At 35.0% G+C, this 18,876-nt stretch overlaps 1 protein-coding gene across 1 annotated transcript; it reads right to left on the bottom strand.

The window, feature by feature from the left end:
* Nucleotides 1-76: 76 nt before the first annotated feature.
* On the bottom strand, nucleotides 77-14,384 carry LOC138333641 (uncharacterized). The gene is made up of 3 exons (XM_069282143.1): nucleotides 14,002-14,384; nucleotides 9,391-9,448; nucleotides 77-2,229 (listed from the first exon to the last, which is right to left on the bottom strand). The coding sequence occupies exons 1-3, from the start codon at nucleotides 14,002-14,004 to the stop codon at nucleotides 1,616-1,618; spliced, it is 675 nt and encodes a 224-aa protein (XP_069138244.1). The 5' UTR covers nucleotides 14,005-14,384; the 3' UTR covers nucleotides 77-1,615.
* Between the last annotated feature and the right edge of the window lie 4,492 nt (nucleotides 14,385-18,876).

Genomic DNA, 18,876 nt, shown 5'->3' with positions numbered 1-18,876 from the left:
ATATTTGTTGCAGTACTTTCAGATAATTTAAATATGTCACTTCTGCAATGAAACAGAAAAACAAAACACAGATGTGTAATCAAAAACCGGTTTATTTGTAGCTCAAAAATAAATAGTTTTCACCCCACACATTTATTTACATTTGGAAAACGAATATATTGGAAAAGTACAACTTAAACAGTTATTACATATAAAACTTATTTATTACTGCAAGCTCTATTTTGTTAGGCAACAATGGAAATATTATCAAAAAGTACAATATACCAATGTTCGGTTACGGTTCAATATATTTCACACGTCACAAATCACTTAAACAGTTTAGTCACATGGTGTATGCTGTGCTTACGAAACATAATTAATATAATGAAATTTCATGACACAAGCGTCAGGCTTACTAAGAGTGGCAGCACTTGACACTTTCAATATTTATTTCATAGAAATTGAAAATTATATAAAATAAACTACGTACTGTATACCAACCTATTTTTGTGCGTGGTTAAAATTGATCACAACAAAAAAATTCCAAATTTGAATGAGAAAGTCATTTGGCAGGTGATTATGAAATTAAATCGCCACGAAAATAGGTAGGTTTTAAAGTGTAAATATTGTATTTTGTATTATTCAATACATGCAAACACTTTAATGCACGAAATTAACCATCAAAATTGAAACGACGATTAATTGTAAAAATAGTATCAAATGCAATACACATGCATAGATATCAATGTTATCATACCAACGTTGGAATTTTCGCATCAAAAGTTAGGACTATTTCAGATGCTGATAAAAAAAATCAATATTATTTTATATTTCAAATAGCGTGCTCTCGGCTGAATGAAATCAAAATCCTTTACTATTTTGACTCCATTGCAATTTTACAACACCAAATGGTTCTAATTCGTATATCATTACGAAACAGGATTCCAGCGATTGAGCAGGGTCAATCGCACTAATATCGCCATTCTACTGGATTTCTATAGCCGAAGCACTTTTATAACCTCTCCATATGTTTTCCACTGACACGGGTCAGATACTTGTTTATATAACTGTCACTACTGTACTGACGAACCTGTACTGGTCAGCTATTGTCCAAATCTGATGACCACTGGTGTGGCATTGATGGGATTTGTCTCTGACCTCTATTATAAATCAGATAACCACATCTTCTACTGTCTCTAGGAACATCTTCCATTGTCCCGCTCCCAACTCCAGGGATCCATGAATGCTGAAACCATTGCACCTTTCCTTTGTCTATATGCAAGGCATTAGGGCATTTTATAGCACGATTTCAGAGTTATAAGCAAAGCAAGATACTTCAAAGCAAGCACTCGTACATCTTTTGAGTCGTGTTCAGAAAACGCCTTTCTTGTTCAGGCTTTGGAATGTTTGAAAGCATACAGTAAGCCAATTAAAATAATTTTGGAACAAAGGCGTCACATGCTTTTTTCCCGCTTTCATATTTTTGAAACGTGTTTGGTACACGTCTTACTTGTCCCCGCTTTGGAGTATTTGAAAGCATATATGATATAAGGATTAAGTGGCACTCCTAAATTTTATGAGAAAAACGTCACGTGAGTTTTTTCCCCAGTAGAACAAAAGCAAAGACAGTGTTTTATCATTGACTTTCCCAGTCGTTCAGTAAATAGGTGATAAGTCTATCCCAGAGGGAAGTTTTTGGAACAATCCTCATGGCGGTATTCTCACGCGGAAACACACTTATACTGTACTTACTATTGTCCGAATATCCACCGGCTAACTGTTGCCTCGTCTTCTGCAGCGTCAGGAAAAAGTTGTTATCATTGGCGTAAGTATTTTCATTTTCAGAGGATGCCGAGTTCCTGAAAACACTTTCGTCGTCGAAAGATGCCGATGGCCTTACTGGAAACATTTTTAGCCCCGACAAACTTTGAGTTTTACCCTTGTAGTACTGGCCGATTTGGTCCGACCTTGACAAAGGTCGATAGCTGACGGAATGCTGGTTGCCTCGCACTGGATCCACAAAAGCCAGTCTTTGGCTGGCTAGATTTGCTGCATTTAATCTCTGATTGGTTAAGGAGGTAGCCAATCGTTGCCTTGCTAATCTGGAAGCTAGCCTCCGTTTGTACAAGTTGGACGCCGCCGAGTGAAGTCTTAATGTATTTAGCTGATTCCGTAATTGGGGTTGTCTGGTTACAAAACGGTCGTTAAGGTTCCCTCCTCTCGTAGTCCGCCATCTGTACATGTAGGGTGCTGTCAAAACAAAATGTGAAAGAGTTAGAAATATATTTGGCAATATCAAACCAAGATCATTACGAAACAACAGTAAAAATCAAAATAATTAAACTTTTGCAAACGAAATGCCCTTTGACCGACATTATATGGGAAGTATGATTCTGGTATCCCGGATGGGATTATGTTCCTGGTATATCTATCACACGCGCCGTACAAACGTTGATGATTCCGGATTATAAGTGACATTATCGAACGCATGTATCAGAGAGCGATGGCGGAATATTAAAGATGCTACACCGCTGACGAATGGTATTTTTCTCTTATCACAAACAGGAGCGGATGAATTAGTATTTTATACCATTACCAACGTTTAAAGCTTGTGATTCATATTTTATTTCGAGATGAGAATATAAAAAAGGATTAATTGCGTCCCGAAAAAATCAATGGTGGTATATGGTTTGTTTAATTCGTTCATGGTCCGTCGTCCGTCCTTCCGTCCGTTAACATTTTGTGTTACCGTTATTTCCCAGAGAGGACTGAAGGGATTTTCTCATATTTTATATATAGGTTCCCCTAGGGCCTTAGTTGTGCATATTGCAATTTTTGACCGAGCGGTCAACACGATGGCCGCAAGGCAGCCATCATGGCGTTTAACAATTGAAGTTGCCGCTATTTCTCATAAAGTACTAAAGGGATCCGTCTCAAATTTCACATGTAGGTTTCCCTAGGTCCCTAGTTGTACATATAGCCATTTTGGAACAGATCGGTCAACAAGATGGCCGACATCTTTGATTTCGACAATTGAAGTTTGTTACCGCTATTTCTCAGAAATTACTTAAGGGATCTCTCAAATTTCATGTACAGGTTCCCCTAGGGTCCTTGTGCATATCATATTAAATTTAAGGACTGATCAGTCAACAAAATGGCCGAGAGGCCACCATCTTGGATTTTGATAATTGAAGTTTGTTACTGCTATTTCTCCTAAAGTACTAGTAACTGTAGCGATCGGTCTCAAAGTTTGTATGTAGGTTCCCCTAGGACCTTAGTTGTACATGTGCATATTGCTTTTTTTTGACCAATCGGTCAAGAAGATGGCCGAAAGGTAGCCATCTTGGATTTTGATAGTTGAAGTTTGTTGCTGTTATATATCTCATAAAGTACTGAAAGGATCTTTCTCAAATTTCATATGTAGTAATATTTGGTAATAGTTTGAAAAGCAGAGAAAAGATCCATCTTTCCATTGTCAGACATAGATCATTCTTTGGTGGGCGCTAAGATTCTGTCTAATAACAGCCATGTTCATGAAATGAAGTACAGATTGTGCATCCACCAATAGCAAAAACAAGTTGTTTGATATTATTTTTGTGTTAATTTTACGTGAACACACATGAGTGAACACCAATTCTTGTTGAAATAATGGGTATCGTTTATGCTATGTCGGTAATGGAACATCTTTATACGGTGGCTGATTGTTGCCATTTCGTCTTTTCGTCTGACTTTAAGGTTTCTTAATTCTCGTCTTTTCGTTCCGAAAAGACGAGAATTAAGAAGCCTTAAATTTCCCCTTTTCGTCTTTTTGCCCCTAAAAGACGATTTTCGGAACGAAAAGCCGAAATTACGAAAAGACGAATTGGCACAGATCAGCAATAGTATCTTTAGGATATCGAAATTATTTGGCGTCGAAAAAAGAAGTAAAAGTTACCAGCCCTTGTTTGTGATGTGAATGACACAGATGGGATTATTTTGCTTTATCTTATAATGTGTGATGTACGACAACTATCATCTATTGATATCTTGAGATGATATTTATTTTATGTCTCACATGAATGTTTCTTTCTTGTGCCATATTTTCACACTTGGAGCACTAGAGTTAAGACCCGGACTATTTGACTCGATGACACTATAATATTATATCGATAGAAGGTATAATAGTGGGCAATAAAAAAATCGTCTCATATTAATAGTAAGGGAAATCGCAGTTGGTCATTGTGTCATTGTGAAATTGGATATCTGTGGAAAAAAAATCCACAGAAAGAAAGGAAAACGTCGAAAAAACATAATAATGTGTTAGGAAGTGAACATTTTGAAATTAACTAGTAAGCTTATATTTCATCACATTAACAACGGTATTGGAATTAAATAATTAACATTACCAATCGAATAAGTGACTGCCGCCTATTTTAGGTTTATGTGGGAGTTTGTCCAGGTGAAATAAGTTAATGCCATTTCGAAGATTAATTGCAAGGCTAATGGGAATTCAGCGAGACATTGCTCCATCTGCAATTCCGCATGACTAACACCATATATTATAATAACAGGCCTTCTGATACCGTTAACACTGTCAGAAGTCAAGGTATGTAATTTCTATGGTAACCAATTCTGTCACCTTCTGGACATTACATATGCATTATAGGCTATATAGCCGTATGTTGGATACATTAGGTTTGACACTTTATTCGGCACACTTTGTCACTCCTTTCACCATTCGGTGTGGGTGTCCATAGTTATCAGTCATACATTTAGGCCAAAGCTGCACTATTTCCTGCTGTCAACGATGTTGATTTGGGCATGTTTGTCCGTCTTTCTGCTGGTACACATGGTTTAAGTGCAAAAAATAAATTGCAAACGGATTTGAACTTATTAAAGGCTTATTAAATAAAGAATTATCATTCGCGATTAGATAATAAAAAAAACCTCATGTTTTGTGTTGTTTTTGTGCATATGATACTGATTTCACGACTTTTTTGCTAACACTAATGGAACGTATGGTACCTGCTAATATTTTCACATTCAAAGTGTATTGTACATTTAATTTGGTTTGTTTTATCATAGGTTAAATGTCATATTAACATCCACGGTTATTGAAGAACAGCCTCCCATGTCTTGTGGTGTGTGGGTGTTTGAATGTTTGGGGAGACTTTGGTATATTTGTGCTGTATTTTCTTCTATAGCTACGCCATAAAAGCATACCGCCAGACGCCGAACACACCTCACCCCGGTCACGTTATACTGACAACAGTAAAAACTCTTAGAGATTAAGGACACAATGTTTTAGTATGACTTGTACTGAATTCCATTTGATGATGTAGATAGTTGTTGTTCACATAGTTGTAGGTATAGGTGATAGCTACACATTCGGAGTACCTTGTCACTATTCACACCTGTCTGTGATTGAGCGAGGTTATCAGAATAACTGACACTTATAGTAAAATGTCAATATCTATCAACACCACTGATATTCTAGGTACAGGCTGATATTTACACATTTAGATTTCATCATATTATTGAATCATAAGTAAATCAGTCTCGGCCAAGATTGGCGAATATTCCTTAAGTTTAAGGAATTCCCATTGAAAGACAGTACAGAAGACAAGAACGAAAACGTTAGTTAAGGAAAATTCGTTAACATCTGTAATGCTTTTCTATAGATAATTTTAAGTATTTAGTGAATCTGCGCCCTGTAAAAGACCAAAGAACCGCCTAGTCACAATGTTTACTACTAGTAATACCGGTAATTTTCGCGGGTCAAAATGTTCGGGATGTGGCTTAAAGAAAATATATCTTCAGCTCGCTAAATATATATTTTTGTCAAAGAAACTAATTTGAAGTTAGTGTATCTCAATTCTAAATCATATTCATCCGCTCAACTAAACAGGCTCCATTAGAAGAGCGACGCTTTGTCATTTCGCCCTTTCTCTGGACAACAAAGCTCGTACCAGTTGAGAGAGAATGGTTAATGTAATACTAAATATAGCACTAACATAATGTTATTTAGAATGAGAAAAACGGGATAAATAATCGCATTGCTTTATTTAGCAACTGCTTAGTAAGGTCTTTGCTAGGACTTCTTTCAATTCATCGGGATAACTGCTAGACCTAAAAAGAAATTAATTGAATGGGAATGTATGGAAAAGGCTACAGAAAAAAGATAATGAGAGATTTGATCCATTTTAGACAACCATTTCTAAAGAATAACTTATGTAAATTGTTTTTTATCGATTGTTAAAAAGACCAATCTTACTTTCTCATTCCCAAAATGAAGAAACGCCTTCGTTCTCAAGTAACAATCCTTTGTGATGAATAATGAAAAATAGTGGTAACATGATATTACAACTACAGTATATTACCGGTAAACTGGAGCATAGGTATTTCGTATAACATATGATTAAGGATGTATTCTTCTGAGGTTTCAGTCCCGTTGAAGTCTCGTTTCAACATAAATCAAAGAAGTTATGCGATTTTCAAATAATTTATCAGTATCCTTAGCAAGTTGCCAGATGCAAATTTTGTCAAAGAATTACATTTCTATTTTTAGTAGATTTTTTTTATACAGGGATTTTAAGAAATGGCCCATTTAGCGGCCATTTTGAAATTGTGTCTTTTTTTCGCTTCAAGTAGAGCCACAGTTTTTCCATTTTTTTACTGAAATTGTTTTTACTAAAATCATCACTGCGCCAGCATTTTTAGCTGTATTTAGCTAATTTTTGCTGCAAATCGTTACTAGGTTCGTAGTAATTAAGATATTGAGCATTAATATGTGAAACGATACACGTTTGTGAGTTTATTTTTACATTTAATGGTAATTTGGGCACTTTTATTTTTTACTTTAAAATACTGAAAAATAACAAAAATTAAAATGGGGCAAAAAAGTAAGCACACGGACCCCCAATTTTTCTTCCTGATTTAGAAAGAACTACCGTTTCCCTATTGATATGCAAAATAATAACAAAAGTTTAATACCAGAACTTTTCCTATAATGGGTTAAATTTGGCAAAAATGGCTGAAAATGGTGCATTTTGTAGCTCAAAATTAAGGGGTAGGGGTAGCATATGTTGTTATTCTGAGAAAAAAAATATTAGTCTAATTGATCAAAACTGGTATATTTTTAAAGAAGACTACTAGAAAATGAATTCTACAAACATTCATTCATATCAAACATCTCATTAGGAAATTATGGCTTTAATCGCTATCTCATATGGTCAAAACGGCAAAATTCCCATAAAATCCAACATTTTGTCAACTAGGTGTCTTCGAGTGACAAAAGCTCAAAAACGAGCACACGGACATATGGTTTTTCTTCCATTTTCTTTTATGGTACGAACTCCTTTTTCCAAAAATCTATATGAGAAAAAAAGTTTAATACAAGAAAATTTTGACTTCTCAGAGGTGTACACCCTTAAGTTATTATTCGCACGTTATGAGAGCAATTTGGTATCTGCTCTATAGTTTCATGGAAATAATATTTAAAGCAGAACTTTTTCAGGAAAGCTGTTTATCATTCTCTATTATATTATTAGGGAAATATAAATTTATATATCTTTTAAAATTATGTTGGAATGTTTAGTGAGTCTTGTATCAACTTCCGGCTCTCATAAGTTTTAACCCAATATAGACTTAGATTAGCATGGCGTATGCCAACGTTATGAAGAAGAAACACGCGTTTTGTTGCGGTCCATGAAGAAACATTAGGAACAAAATCTCATTCTATAACTATATAAGTCAGGCCATTTTTACACTCGAATGCCGAGCGTCGAGGCTAGTTAATTTGGCTAGTAACGTCAGATACGTTACCATGGAGAGTAGATATGTTCCTTTTTTTTACAACTTTCCTGGGTTTTTTTTGTCAGTCACTCGACACTTAGAATTATATACACATTGCATTTGTCATTTATGTAATTCATAGTAGATTTTTTCTTATTCTATCCAGCTTTAAGTGATCTCTAACGACGCAAAAAAGAACCATTTCTATGTTTAGGATATATGAAAATTCTCTGTACAAAACTATAGCTCGTTTCCAATACGATGTCAAGAGCTTAATTTATACATTATGTTGATATTTTGTCTTTGAACTTATTAATGAGTAATTTTATGCATGATTATATGTGATCTTTCTAGTTTCTTTTTTATATTCCTTCTACTTGCTTTTCAAGCATGTTTTTTTAATCGACTGATTTTATTTTCAATGTTCATGAATTTATTTGCGTTGAAATTAATTGTAATACGTATTAATTGACCTTGTATCTGACGACTTGTTATTTCGTCTAAAATATATTTAAAATCTTTCTCGTTGTATAATTATATTTCGTAACGACTGACCTAGTATTTGATGTCGGCCTTGTCCATCGGTATAATTATATATATCACGTCTGTCAGTGATAAATGACCAACGGTGGGTTTCCCTGAAATCAACTGACCGCGATATATCTCTTACCGTACCGTCTCACACGTCACGCGTCAGCGCGGACACATTTACAGCGGACGATTGAAATTTATACCATAACTATCCCTATTAAGTGGCGTAAAGTGCAATGTGTAAGCAAGGTGATTGTTCTCGTTGGCCAGATGATAAAGGTACAGGCATTGTACTATAAAGTCGGTAACGGAAATATACCCCCACTGCAAAAACAGGCACGACGATCGTTACCTCTAATATTGGGGAATAAAAATGGCTGATCTATGGAACGGGCCACAAAAATAACTTAAATATGGAATACTATTAGCACGATGTTATACCCACACCTGTAACGGCAAATAATGGGAAACGGTATAATAACACTTATGTAACGGCAAATAAAGGGAAACGGTATAATAACACTTATGTAACGGCAAATAAAGGGAAACGGTATAATAACACTTATGTATACTGTAAACCAACATATTTTCACATGTTCATACCTCAAGATATTTTCACGGAGATTAAACTTCTGTATTTACAGGCAATTATTTTCGGCGATTTTTACAGCGATTAAGTTTTGCGTCTTACAAGTTAAACACCCAATTGCATTGCAGTTTATTTTTTGTGTCGATTTATTTGTGCGCATCGTAATCGCCGGAAAGTAGGCGAAAATAAAAATCACGCTGTGATCAATTTACATTTACTACACTGAGCTTTTGAAAATATTATGGTGAAATCGCGAAGTTTGAATTGGCAAGCAATAACACCGTCGGAATTCACATTAAAAATTCGCAAACGTAAACACTACGAGGCCATGAGTTAAAGTTTTTAATCAACTGATTTCCCACAGAACCTGACAATTTGAGAAAATTTTAATGGTCTTTTGAGTAAACAATGTAAAATGTAATTATAACGGAGATAGAATGTAAAGTTTTGAATGGAACCAATTTAAAAGGAAACTAAAATATGAAAACAGAGCTCTCACTGAGTTATGATTTACTTACCGAGACGTTGGGCACTTCCACACACCACCAAAAGCGTCAGCCAAAAAAGTTCCAAATTCTGTAAAATGACAAAATAATGTCAAATGAATTTTTTTATCGACAGTTGCACATGGAAAAATTCATATTTCTGCTTAAAATATTGTTACCATTGTGTCTTGTTTCTTCCTTCGAATAATTAAAGATGAATTCATCCAACGATATGGTTATCAACGCAACAAATTCAGAAGAGGAATAATTTCCATACATTAGATTTTAGTCGTATTTCGATCATAAATAGGAGATATAACTCTCATCACTAAGTTGTTAACATGTCTACTAATGAATTAAGGTTATTTGCAGTCGACAGCCAACCAGTGGATTAGTGTCGTTAGGTGCTTAACAGTATAAAATTACGACACGACGCCTATGACCTTTGAACTGGTAATATTTCATAGACAGACATGGCTTGTCATTTTTGATATGTAAACGTGTCCCGTCCGTTCTCATTTACAAAAAAAACTATAAAAACAACTACATTCATGCTTTATACGTCTACTTAAATTCTTCTGTACGTCATTAAGTCATATTTGTGATTTAATATTTTGAAGTCTTATGAATGTTTTAAGGCGGCCACCAAACGACAGAGAAAATGCATTAGTTCGCATATGAGAAGTGCTAATATTTCTTTTCATTGAAATTTTACATATATTTGCAGACGTCTGCTATTTTTTGAAATTTAAAATTGGACATTTATGAATTTTATGAAGTCATGATTTGAAGAAATGATTTTTGTGTTGTACTTTTGGGCTGTAACACGACCTCCCAATAAATGCCATATGACGTCAATCGCATACCTTTTAGAGGTATTGATTTTAAGAGATAATTACTTAAATCGTGTTTTCCTGGTAAAAATACCTTGCATTTAATTTCAAACTTTTTTTTACAGTTCTTGAAACGTTCGACTACAGTAAGTTTTGTCAAAGTAAAAAAAAAACTTAACTTAAACGACAACGCATATCTAAAAAGGAAATGATTTTGCATCAATACTATAAAAGTCGTTTTTTATGATAGTTTCGAAATCAATCTGATTAAAATACAGATCCTTATAACCACTCCGTTCAATAGAGGATCTGACAACATCCCATATGGGGTCATGTTCTGATTCTGATAGTAGCAATTTGATTGACCATTTCCAAAGGTCACCAGAACGTGATGGGATGTTGTCAAACTTATCAAACATTGTGATATAAGGAGCTGTATTTTGATCAGATTGGTTTCAAAATTAGAAAAAGCTGTGCTTGTTTTGTTTTATAGACGATATCATTGCGTTATACAGCAAGGTATTTTTAGCCCACCATCATCAGATGGTGGGCTATTCAAATCGCCTTTCGTCCGTTCGTCCGTCCGTTAACACTTTTTGTTACCGCTATTTCTCAGAAAGTGCTGAAGGGATTTTTTTTGAATTTCATATGTAGGTTCCCCTAGGGCCCTAGTTGTGCATATTGCATTCTGGGACCAATCGGTCAACAAGATGGCCGACTGGCGGCCATCTTTGATTTTGATAGTTAAAGATTGTTACCACTACTTCTCAGAAAGTACTGAAGGGATCTTTCTCAAATTTCATGTGCGGGTTCCCCGAGGGGTCTAGGGCATTTCCGGACTTATCGGTCAGCAAGATGATCGACAGGTAGCCATCTTGGATTTTGATGATTGAAGTTTGTTACTGCTACATATCTCAGAAAGTACTGAAAGGATCTTTCTCAAGTTTCATATATAGTATGTAGTAAAAGTTTGAAAAGCAGGGAAAATCTCCCTCTTTCAGTTGTCAGACATAGATCATTCTTTGGTGGGCGCCAAGATCCCTCTGGGATCTCTAGTACTTTTTAACTACAGTACTATTTGATGAAAAGCGTTGAAATTTAAACCATTTTAACTTTAAATATATATAAACACTTGATAATGAAAATAAGCTGCTGATTTAGTATATCTCCCCTGATGAAAACGTGTTTCACGTTTGCCCTTCTTTATTTCATGAAATATCTTTAGGAGAAAGTGTTGTTTTCTTGTAACAACCTAGATACTTAGTGTGATGTTTTCCTTGCTTTGCATTCTCACGTTCCACAATAAGTATCATGACAATTTATTTTGAGTGCCGCCGGTGTGCTCAGATGGCTAGCATTAGTATCGAAGATCACGTTTCAAATAAAATTGGATACATATTTAATTGTCATGTTTCTGCTGATACCTTCGCCCCTGAATGAGAACGGTTATGGTAATGACAATAACATTAAATAAAGTGAATATTTATGGAAAATTAAACACATCAAAAGCTTTGCCTATTTTCTGCTCCCCCTTTTGAACAAAAGCAACATTTTAAAACAATTTCGGATTTCAGATAATGGTGCATTGATAATTTTGATTAGGCGTTATAAGAAAACTACTACCTATCTTTTACAGAACTGAGAACACCCATATATCTTCTAGCATGTTTCGACCACTGTCGTTCTTCCTTGTACGCTAAAATGACAACCTACATGACCGAATGTCATTAAATGTACTCTAGCTTATCTAAAGAAAAATTGATATCATCAATCAGGGTCATAACCTTGTACTTTTTATATTTATCATTGAGGAACAAAAACAAACAAAAAATCATTTATATCCTCTCTTGATAATTTAAACTTTTATATAAATCACACCAAACGTCTGGGATGATCCACTCACACGTGGTTAAGAGGTCTACAAAATACACATCAATCCCAATACATCAAATTCTACATACATCACATATAGCAGTACAGGAAATACCGTGCAGGAAATTGTAGTGATAATACAATACATCACTTACACATAAACAACATACAATGTAATTAAAACTATAAGCTAATGGCTAACTAATATAACCGCTACGACTTATCCGAGACATTGGCAATCAAATGTTTTTCCATTTTTGTCTCCATTATAACGGTTACTGATGCATGAGATTGTCAAATTATAAACATTCAAATGGTTTAATCATTTTTTTATTGTGATTGTTTGATAGATTAATTAACGTCCTATTATCAGCCAGTCATATAAGGACTGCCTTCTATGTATGCGATGTGTTGAGTGTGTGAAGTGCGTGATGCGTGTTTTGGGAGACTGCGCTATCACCAATGCTCATGATTCCCAACAATTGCATTGAAATTAACTCGTTAATTTTGGAATTTTCGGCAAAATTATTCTACAGACAGACGGACGGACCAGCGGATTCCAGTATACTCCTAACTTCGTTGCGTTGTGTTGTTAAGACGTGTTTTAACAAATGGTGACTTTTACCCATCTATATATAATATCCAAGTCAAACATCGACTACAGCCTTATATACCAGGATTTCCCTGCTTTCGGTCTCAGAGTATGTTATGTTTTGTTGTGAATATAACTTAAGTAGCATTAGTAAAACTGGGACTAGTTTAAATGATGCTATTTTTTTGTATTAATACACTACTCGTGTCTGATCAATGTTCTACCACCCCAACCTTTAACCTTCGGATTAGATCCCCGCGCGCTTACATCCGGGCCATCGAGAGTGATTTGCATAAGTTGTATAACTTGTTTCGTAATCGATGTAAAACAAATAAAGTTAATATTTAGTTGTATTTGTTCTTTGAAAAACGCAATATTCGAATATTCATGGAAAGGAATGTTAATTTAAGTTTCAGATTCGTCATATTGCCAATGGTGTAATAGTACATTTGAATTTTAATGTATCTATCATACACATGGCCAGTTCTGGTCTATATATGAGCTGTTACCGTCCATAGTTTACAACTATTTATTTTACGATTATTATTACGGAAATCTATTTACAAACAGCGAATGTTTATTTTGTATGAATCACCTTCTATACTTGGTTATAATGTCACTGTTACCTTCTTGTTATGAAATATTCAATGATTTTGAAAAAAAAGAAGAATAAAACCAAATACCGGTTTATGAAAAGTAATAATGAACTTGAAAATGAAACAGTTTTAAAAGTGTACAAAGTGATACATTGGTCAGGTGAATATAAATTAATTTTAAAAACAAATGAAAACGATGAAATTTATTTGACAATACATTTTAATTGGCCTCCTGGCAAATATGATAATGTAGCCAATAAACAATTTAAGAATAGAAAAAGTTATGTAGCAAAACGTTATCATGGGGCGAAAACAAACAACATTACTGCCCAAACAAAGGCCTCACTTCACAACGTAATCTTAGACGAAAGAAAGCTTGTTATCCGAGCTTGTAAGACAGGTTGGCTTCGAACAGTTATCAGTAAAGATAAAAAATATTGTTATAAACGAATACCATGCTTGGAAACTTTTATACTCTCTATCTCTCTCTCTCTCTTTCTCTTGCAAACAACAGAAATAGCTCAAACAAAGACCATATCACTTTACGTGGAACAATATGAAAAACAAGTCCAATGTGCTTAATATAGGATCATACATTTTTTCGCTGTTTTAAGATAAAATATGTTACACAAAATCTTTAAAAAATGAACAGGTAAGCGATTTTGAAATTATTTTTTAATGTAATGCTGTATTTAATTTTTTATAATAAAAAAATTAAAAAAAAAACTGCGCCGAAGCTCGGTATACTTACCATTTTGTAGTTAAATGATACAAAATTGTCCAAGCACAATCAGAATCAGGTGTGAAAGTCAAGTCAACGCATTCTTCAAAGAAAAGTGGTATGACTCGCTCGTCCTCTCGCTTCTTCCCTTCAGCTACAGCTGTCCATAGAGGTGTCTGCTAGCAAATAACTCAACCACGGTTGCTGCAGATTTGAGAGATGAGTTTGAGATGAGACACATATACCATTCACCTGTAATACAAGTTGTACAGGTAGATGAAATATCACCACGGAACGCTTAATTAATGATTTCGTTAGACGGAAACATCTCTAGAGATTTGGCTGAAGAATTACTGTACTTATAGTAAATGTATATCCGAAGTGACCAGTCCATACACACGATGGATAAGAAATGACTACTTGAGAGGTCACCTGTGTGTATACATTATAAAGCATCGGCCAATCAAATATTACTACCACAGGTGATAATCTACTGAGACGCTCGCTAGGGCGTTCACTTCCACCGATACACGGAAAAAAATCAAAAGGAAAAAAAATCGGTTTCTACATATATGTCAATTTTCAATTCTATATATTGACAAGAAAAACAACGGTCGTTTACAGCTTGTAGTTCTTTCTGTTCAATTACATAGATATTTTAACTTATTAACCGTACTTGGCCTAAATCTGTTCTCTACGTTTTTGTTAAGTTTGATTTTTTTTTACAAAAAAAGCAATAGTCATTTACAACGGGCAGTTCTCATTTTATTTCTGAAATATCATAAAATTTTACAACATTCCAAACGTAACATATTTATTTAACTAAACTATATTACATAGATTTAATGACAATATATTTCGTTTTACCCCTTGACGGCTTTGATCAAAGAAAAACGTCTGACCTGGGTAGTAAGCTGGTATATCTGAGAAAGAGATGTGCATCATTTGATGTCTGGCTTTCTAACATACTATTTGATGAAGGTATTTAACGGAAAGCCCATACCTTACACAACATATGACTGATACAACAAAAAAGACATGTTTGTGGGGAATGAAACTGAACTCAAATACACCCGAACATATTGTTGAATACATAAAGTATGAAATGGTAAGTTAATTATACCAACCCAATTTTTGATCACAAAACATATATACTAGAAACAATTAATAAAAAAGATCATATTCTCTATTAATTATTAACTCGTCATTTTGGTAATTCTGTCATAAATCCAAGAAACAGATAATCATATACAAACTTACTGCCTAAAGTGTAGTCTTTTATTGGCCTCGTGGAGTACACCTATATATCATGTACAATTTATATGAACTATATGTTAATAACATTAGTTATACAGGTATTAATATCGGGTAATTGGGGTTGCGATTACCAACTAATAGCTGTCAACAATAACAACAAAACTGAACTTGTCAAGACCTTGACTATAAATTACTTCTAATTATGACACGATATTCTCAGTTTTGACTCATAAAACGTGTCTCAAAACTGTAAATATACGGTGGAGATGCAATGAGTAATCTTAAACAGATCTACACAAAATATATGGTATATGGCTTAATTTAAATAATGTGTATGTTATTACATTAAATGAATTATGAGATTTTGATTAATGAAATCTCAATTATTCATACATAAAGTTATATTATTGTACCAACGTCAATGGATAGTACTTCCTTAGACATAATGATAGTCTTACTTATTTGAAAGATTAAGGACGGCCTCCCATGTATGCGGTGTGTTGCGTGTATGTTGTGAGAGGTGCGTGTTTTGGGAGACTGCGGTATATTCATGTTGTGTCTTCTTGTATAGTGGAACTGTTGCCCTTTTTATAGTGCTATATCACTGAAGCATGCCGCCGAAGACACAAAGCAACACACCCCACCCGGTCACATTATACTGACAACGGGCGAACCAGTCGTCCCACTCCCTGTATGCTGAGCGCTAAGCAGGAGCAGAAACTACCACTTTTATAGACTTTGGTATGTCTCGGCCAGGGGACAGAACCCAGAACCTTCCTCACAAGGGCGAACGCTCAACTCAAGGCCAAAAGTGAGGCGGTGCCAAGGGAGGCATTAGGAAAGATAAAGTCAGTTAGGAAGAAGAGAAAAGATAAGATCCTAAATTTAGCTTCCGCCTTTAAAACCGCATCATGCAATAAAGGGGTCACAGCAGGTACAAATTACTCAAAACTAGCCCTACCCGTAGGTACTTTCTTAGATTACAGTGCAGGGAGCCTCCACGTGAGAATCTTCATCCACAAAAAAACTTTGGTGATATTTGGGTCTTAGCGTTGACTTCCTGACTTGCAGTGGGGAGGTGTAATTTGCGTGGTCGCCATTGGCGTTTTATCTTATCACAGGGAACGACGATTCTAAAAAAAAAAAACAATAATAAAAAAAACGTCAATAGACGGTTGAGAATAAAGCACGTCTATGACGAGCGTCGGTAAATTTTTTCTCTTATGCTTGGTGTTTTTTTGTACTTTTTGTTGTGTAAGTCCTGGAGACGTCGGTGGAATTGACGTTTTTAACTCAAGGTTGCCCAGCAGGTGGTTTTGTCTGTGGTTTGTTTTGTGGTATTGGAGGTTATTTCTGTGGACCCCTTTCTAAGAAATGGCGGTAACAAGAATTGTTAACGGACCGACAAAAAGGACAACGGATGGAAAGCGAACGGCGTATTTTTTGATTTAATACCTGATACAGATCTCTAGATGAAAAGCCCAAAACATTTATTCCTTTATTACTTTACAACATGTAAAAAACAATTCAGGTTTGAACAATGAGCTCCAATGTACACGAATTGCTGTGGCTAAGAGTACTCTTAACTAAATATACGAATTTCGCATTTTTTGGTCTTTCACCAAACACAACTGCAAAGCGTCTTGCAGAGGAGCGTTTTTCATTTCAGTTAATCTCAATTTAGAGAGTAAGAGCAAAATGTAAATTTATATTCTCATATCCCAATTTATATAATCATTTTCAGCGTACTAGGACAAAAACGGAAACCTGTGGATAGTCTCTTCCTTTAGTAGTGTCTTCATGAATAATCACTGAACTGTGGAAAGTTGATTGAAAAAAAATCAATGGCGAAGCATTACAGTTACAGGATATTTCTGTAATGTTCTTATAAGCGGAGCTTGTAGTTCCTTTAGTTGTTTTTGCATTGTCAGCGTTAAAGATACTCCACCGCAGACATCATAAACGGTACATTTAAACAATAGCTAGTGTTTAATCGTCTTTATATACATCTAATTAATACAAAATATAAAAGAAAATTATTATTTTGCTTTTGGTCATGCGCAATCAGTCCTTCATTCCATATAGGACATAGTGCCAAGGATTGATTTTGGGATGCAATTGATGATTTTTAATATTTTTTTTTCTCTGTGAAGTAAAAATAAGAAGCTTCAACTTTTCAATGGCGGTAATGATGTAAACTAAGTAATTTTTTTGTAACTGAAGAAAAATATTAAATCGACTGCTTCTATTTTCGATCGAGAAAAAATACCATTTGTCAACGATGGAGTATCTTTTAAATTGCCACCCAAGAAACATGTGCAAAATGACAAAAGAATTGAAATAAGATTTTGCTATTTTAATAACATAACGTACATCTTCTATCAAGTAACCCTCTGTCAGAAAGCATGAGAGGAATGGGGTCGTTTTATATCAGGCCAATTAATGTATCATAAGAGTTTTATTACGGTCCGTTCTTGTGAATGAGGGACCGCAATCAGCCCTAGGACATATTGATAATTTTCATGTCAACCTTAAACATTTTTATATTTTTATCTGATGTCTCTGGTTCTTGTAAAAAGTAGATTGTACGGTAATATCTAACAGAAATAAAGGTAGACAAATTCTATAACCTTCAAAGTCATCGTTATCTAACATTTAAGATACCTGAACTTAGTTTTTAACTGCATGAGTAAACATGCAGAATACATTATCATTTGTATTTTTACTTTTTAGTTTAATGTGCGTGTATGAGAAACAAAACCTGCTCTTGTCAGAATGCAGTCCGTGTTTTCATGACATTTTAATGGGTTTGCATGTAAACACTCCGTCAGGGTTTGACAAGATTCGGAGACCTGGCCGATTCTGTCTGGGCACAGGGCAGGTCAATATCCCATAGATATGACGACAAACCAGCCGGGCGTTCAAAGATGCAAATCCTAAAACAATACAAACGGTAAACGGTTCCCTGCAAAATGAAATCATGTGAAACGCGATCTAGGGGAATCGTGGTGCGATAGTAGGCCCCATTCCTGATAAAGATACCGATATATCATGTTTTAATGGCTCTGAACTGTAAATATGACAGCGGAGACATCATGTGAATGTTATTACAGATTCAACACAGCATGTGACAGACCTCCGACTACATTATGCAGATACGACCAATGTACACCGATATTTCATTAATAATTTTAGTTCGAATGTTGATATTTGGGCCGCCCACACACGCAGAGGCGACGAACCGGAAGTGGATAACATGTTTGGATGCTTGTTAACATGCGTTTCCTGACAGAAACAAGCAAGTACAAGTGCCATGTGGGTGAAGGGGTTTCATTCATGGAGTCCTCGTTGGTTTGTAGCAGGTATATCTCTACCGTACAAACACCTCGTGGCTGTAGTTACACAAGCATTTTATTGCATATATATCATCGCATGGGGTCAATTAATAGCAATGGTCAGTGTACACTGAGCTGACCAGTGGCGTTTATAGTGACCGATGCTTAATTGCCCTCATAACAAATGCTTGTTTTGAGCTTATACAACGCGTTATAGGTGACCCATTATTTTAATTTAAGCTGGCAAACAAGAACTACCACGTGCATTCTGTTACTTTGGGAAAAAAAGACACATTGAAAATAAATAAAGCCC

The sequence above is a fragment of the Argopecten irradians genome, chromosome 10, assembly GCF_041381155.1.
Source record: "Argopecten irradians isolate NY chromosome 10, Ai_NY, whole genome shotgun sequence".
NCBI lineage: Eukaryota > Metazoa > Mollusca > Bivalvia > Pectinida > Pectinidae > Argopecten > Argopecten irradians.
This window is presented reverse-complemented; position numbering and strand designations above follow the sequence as displayed.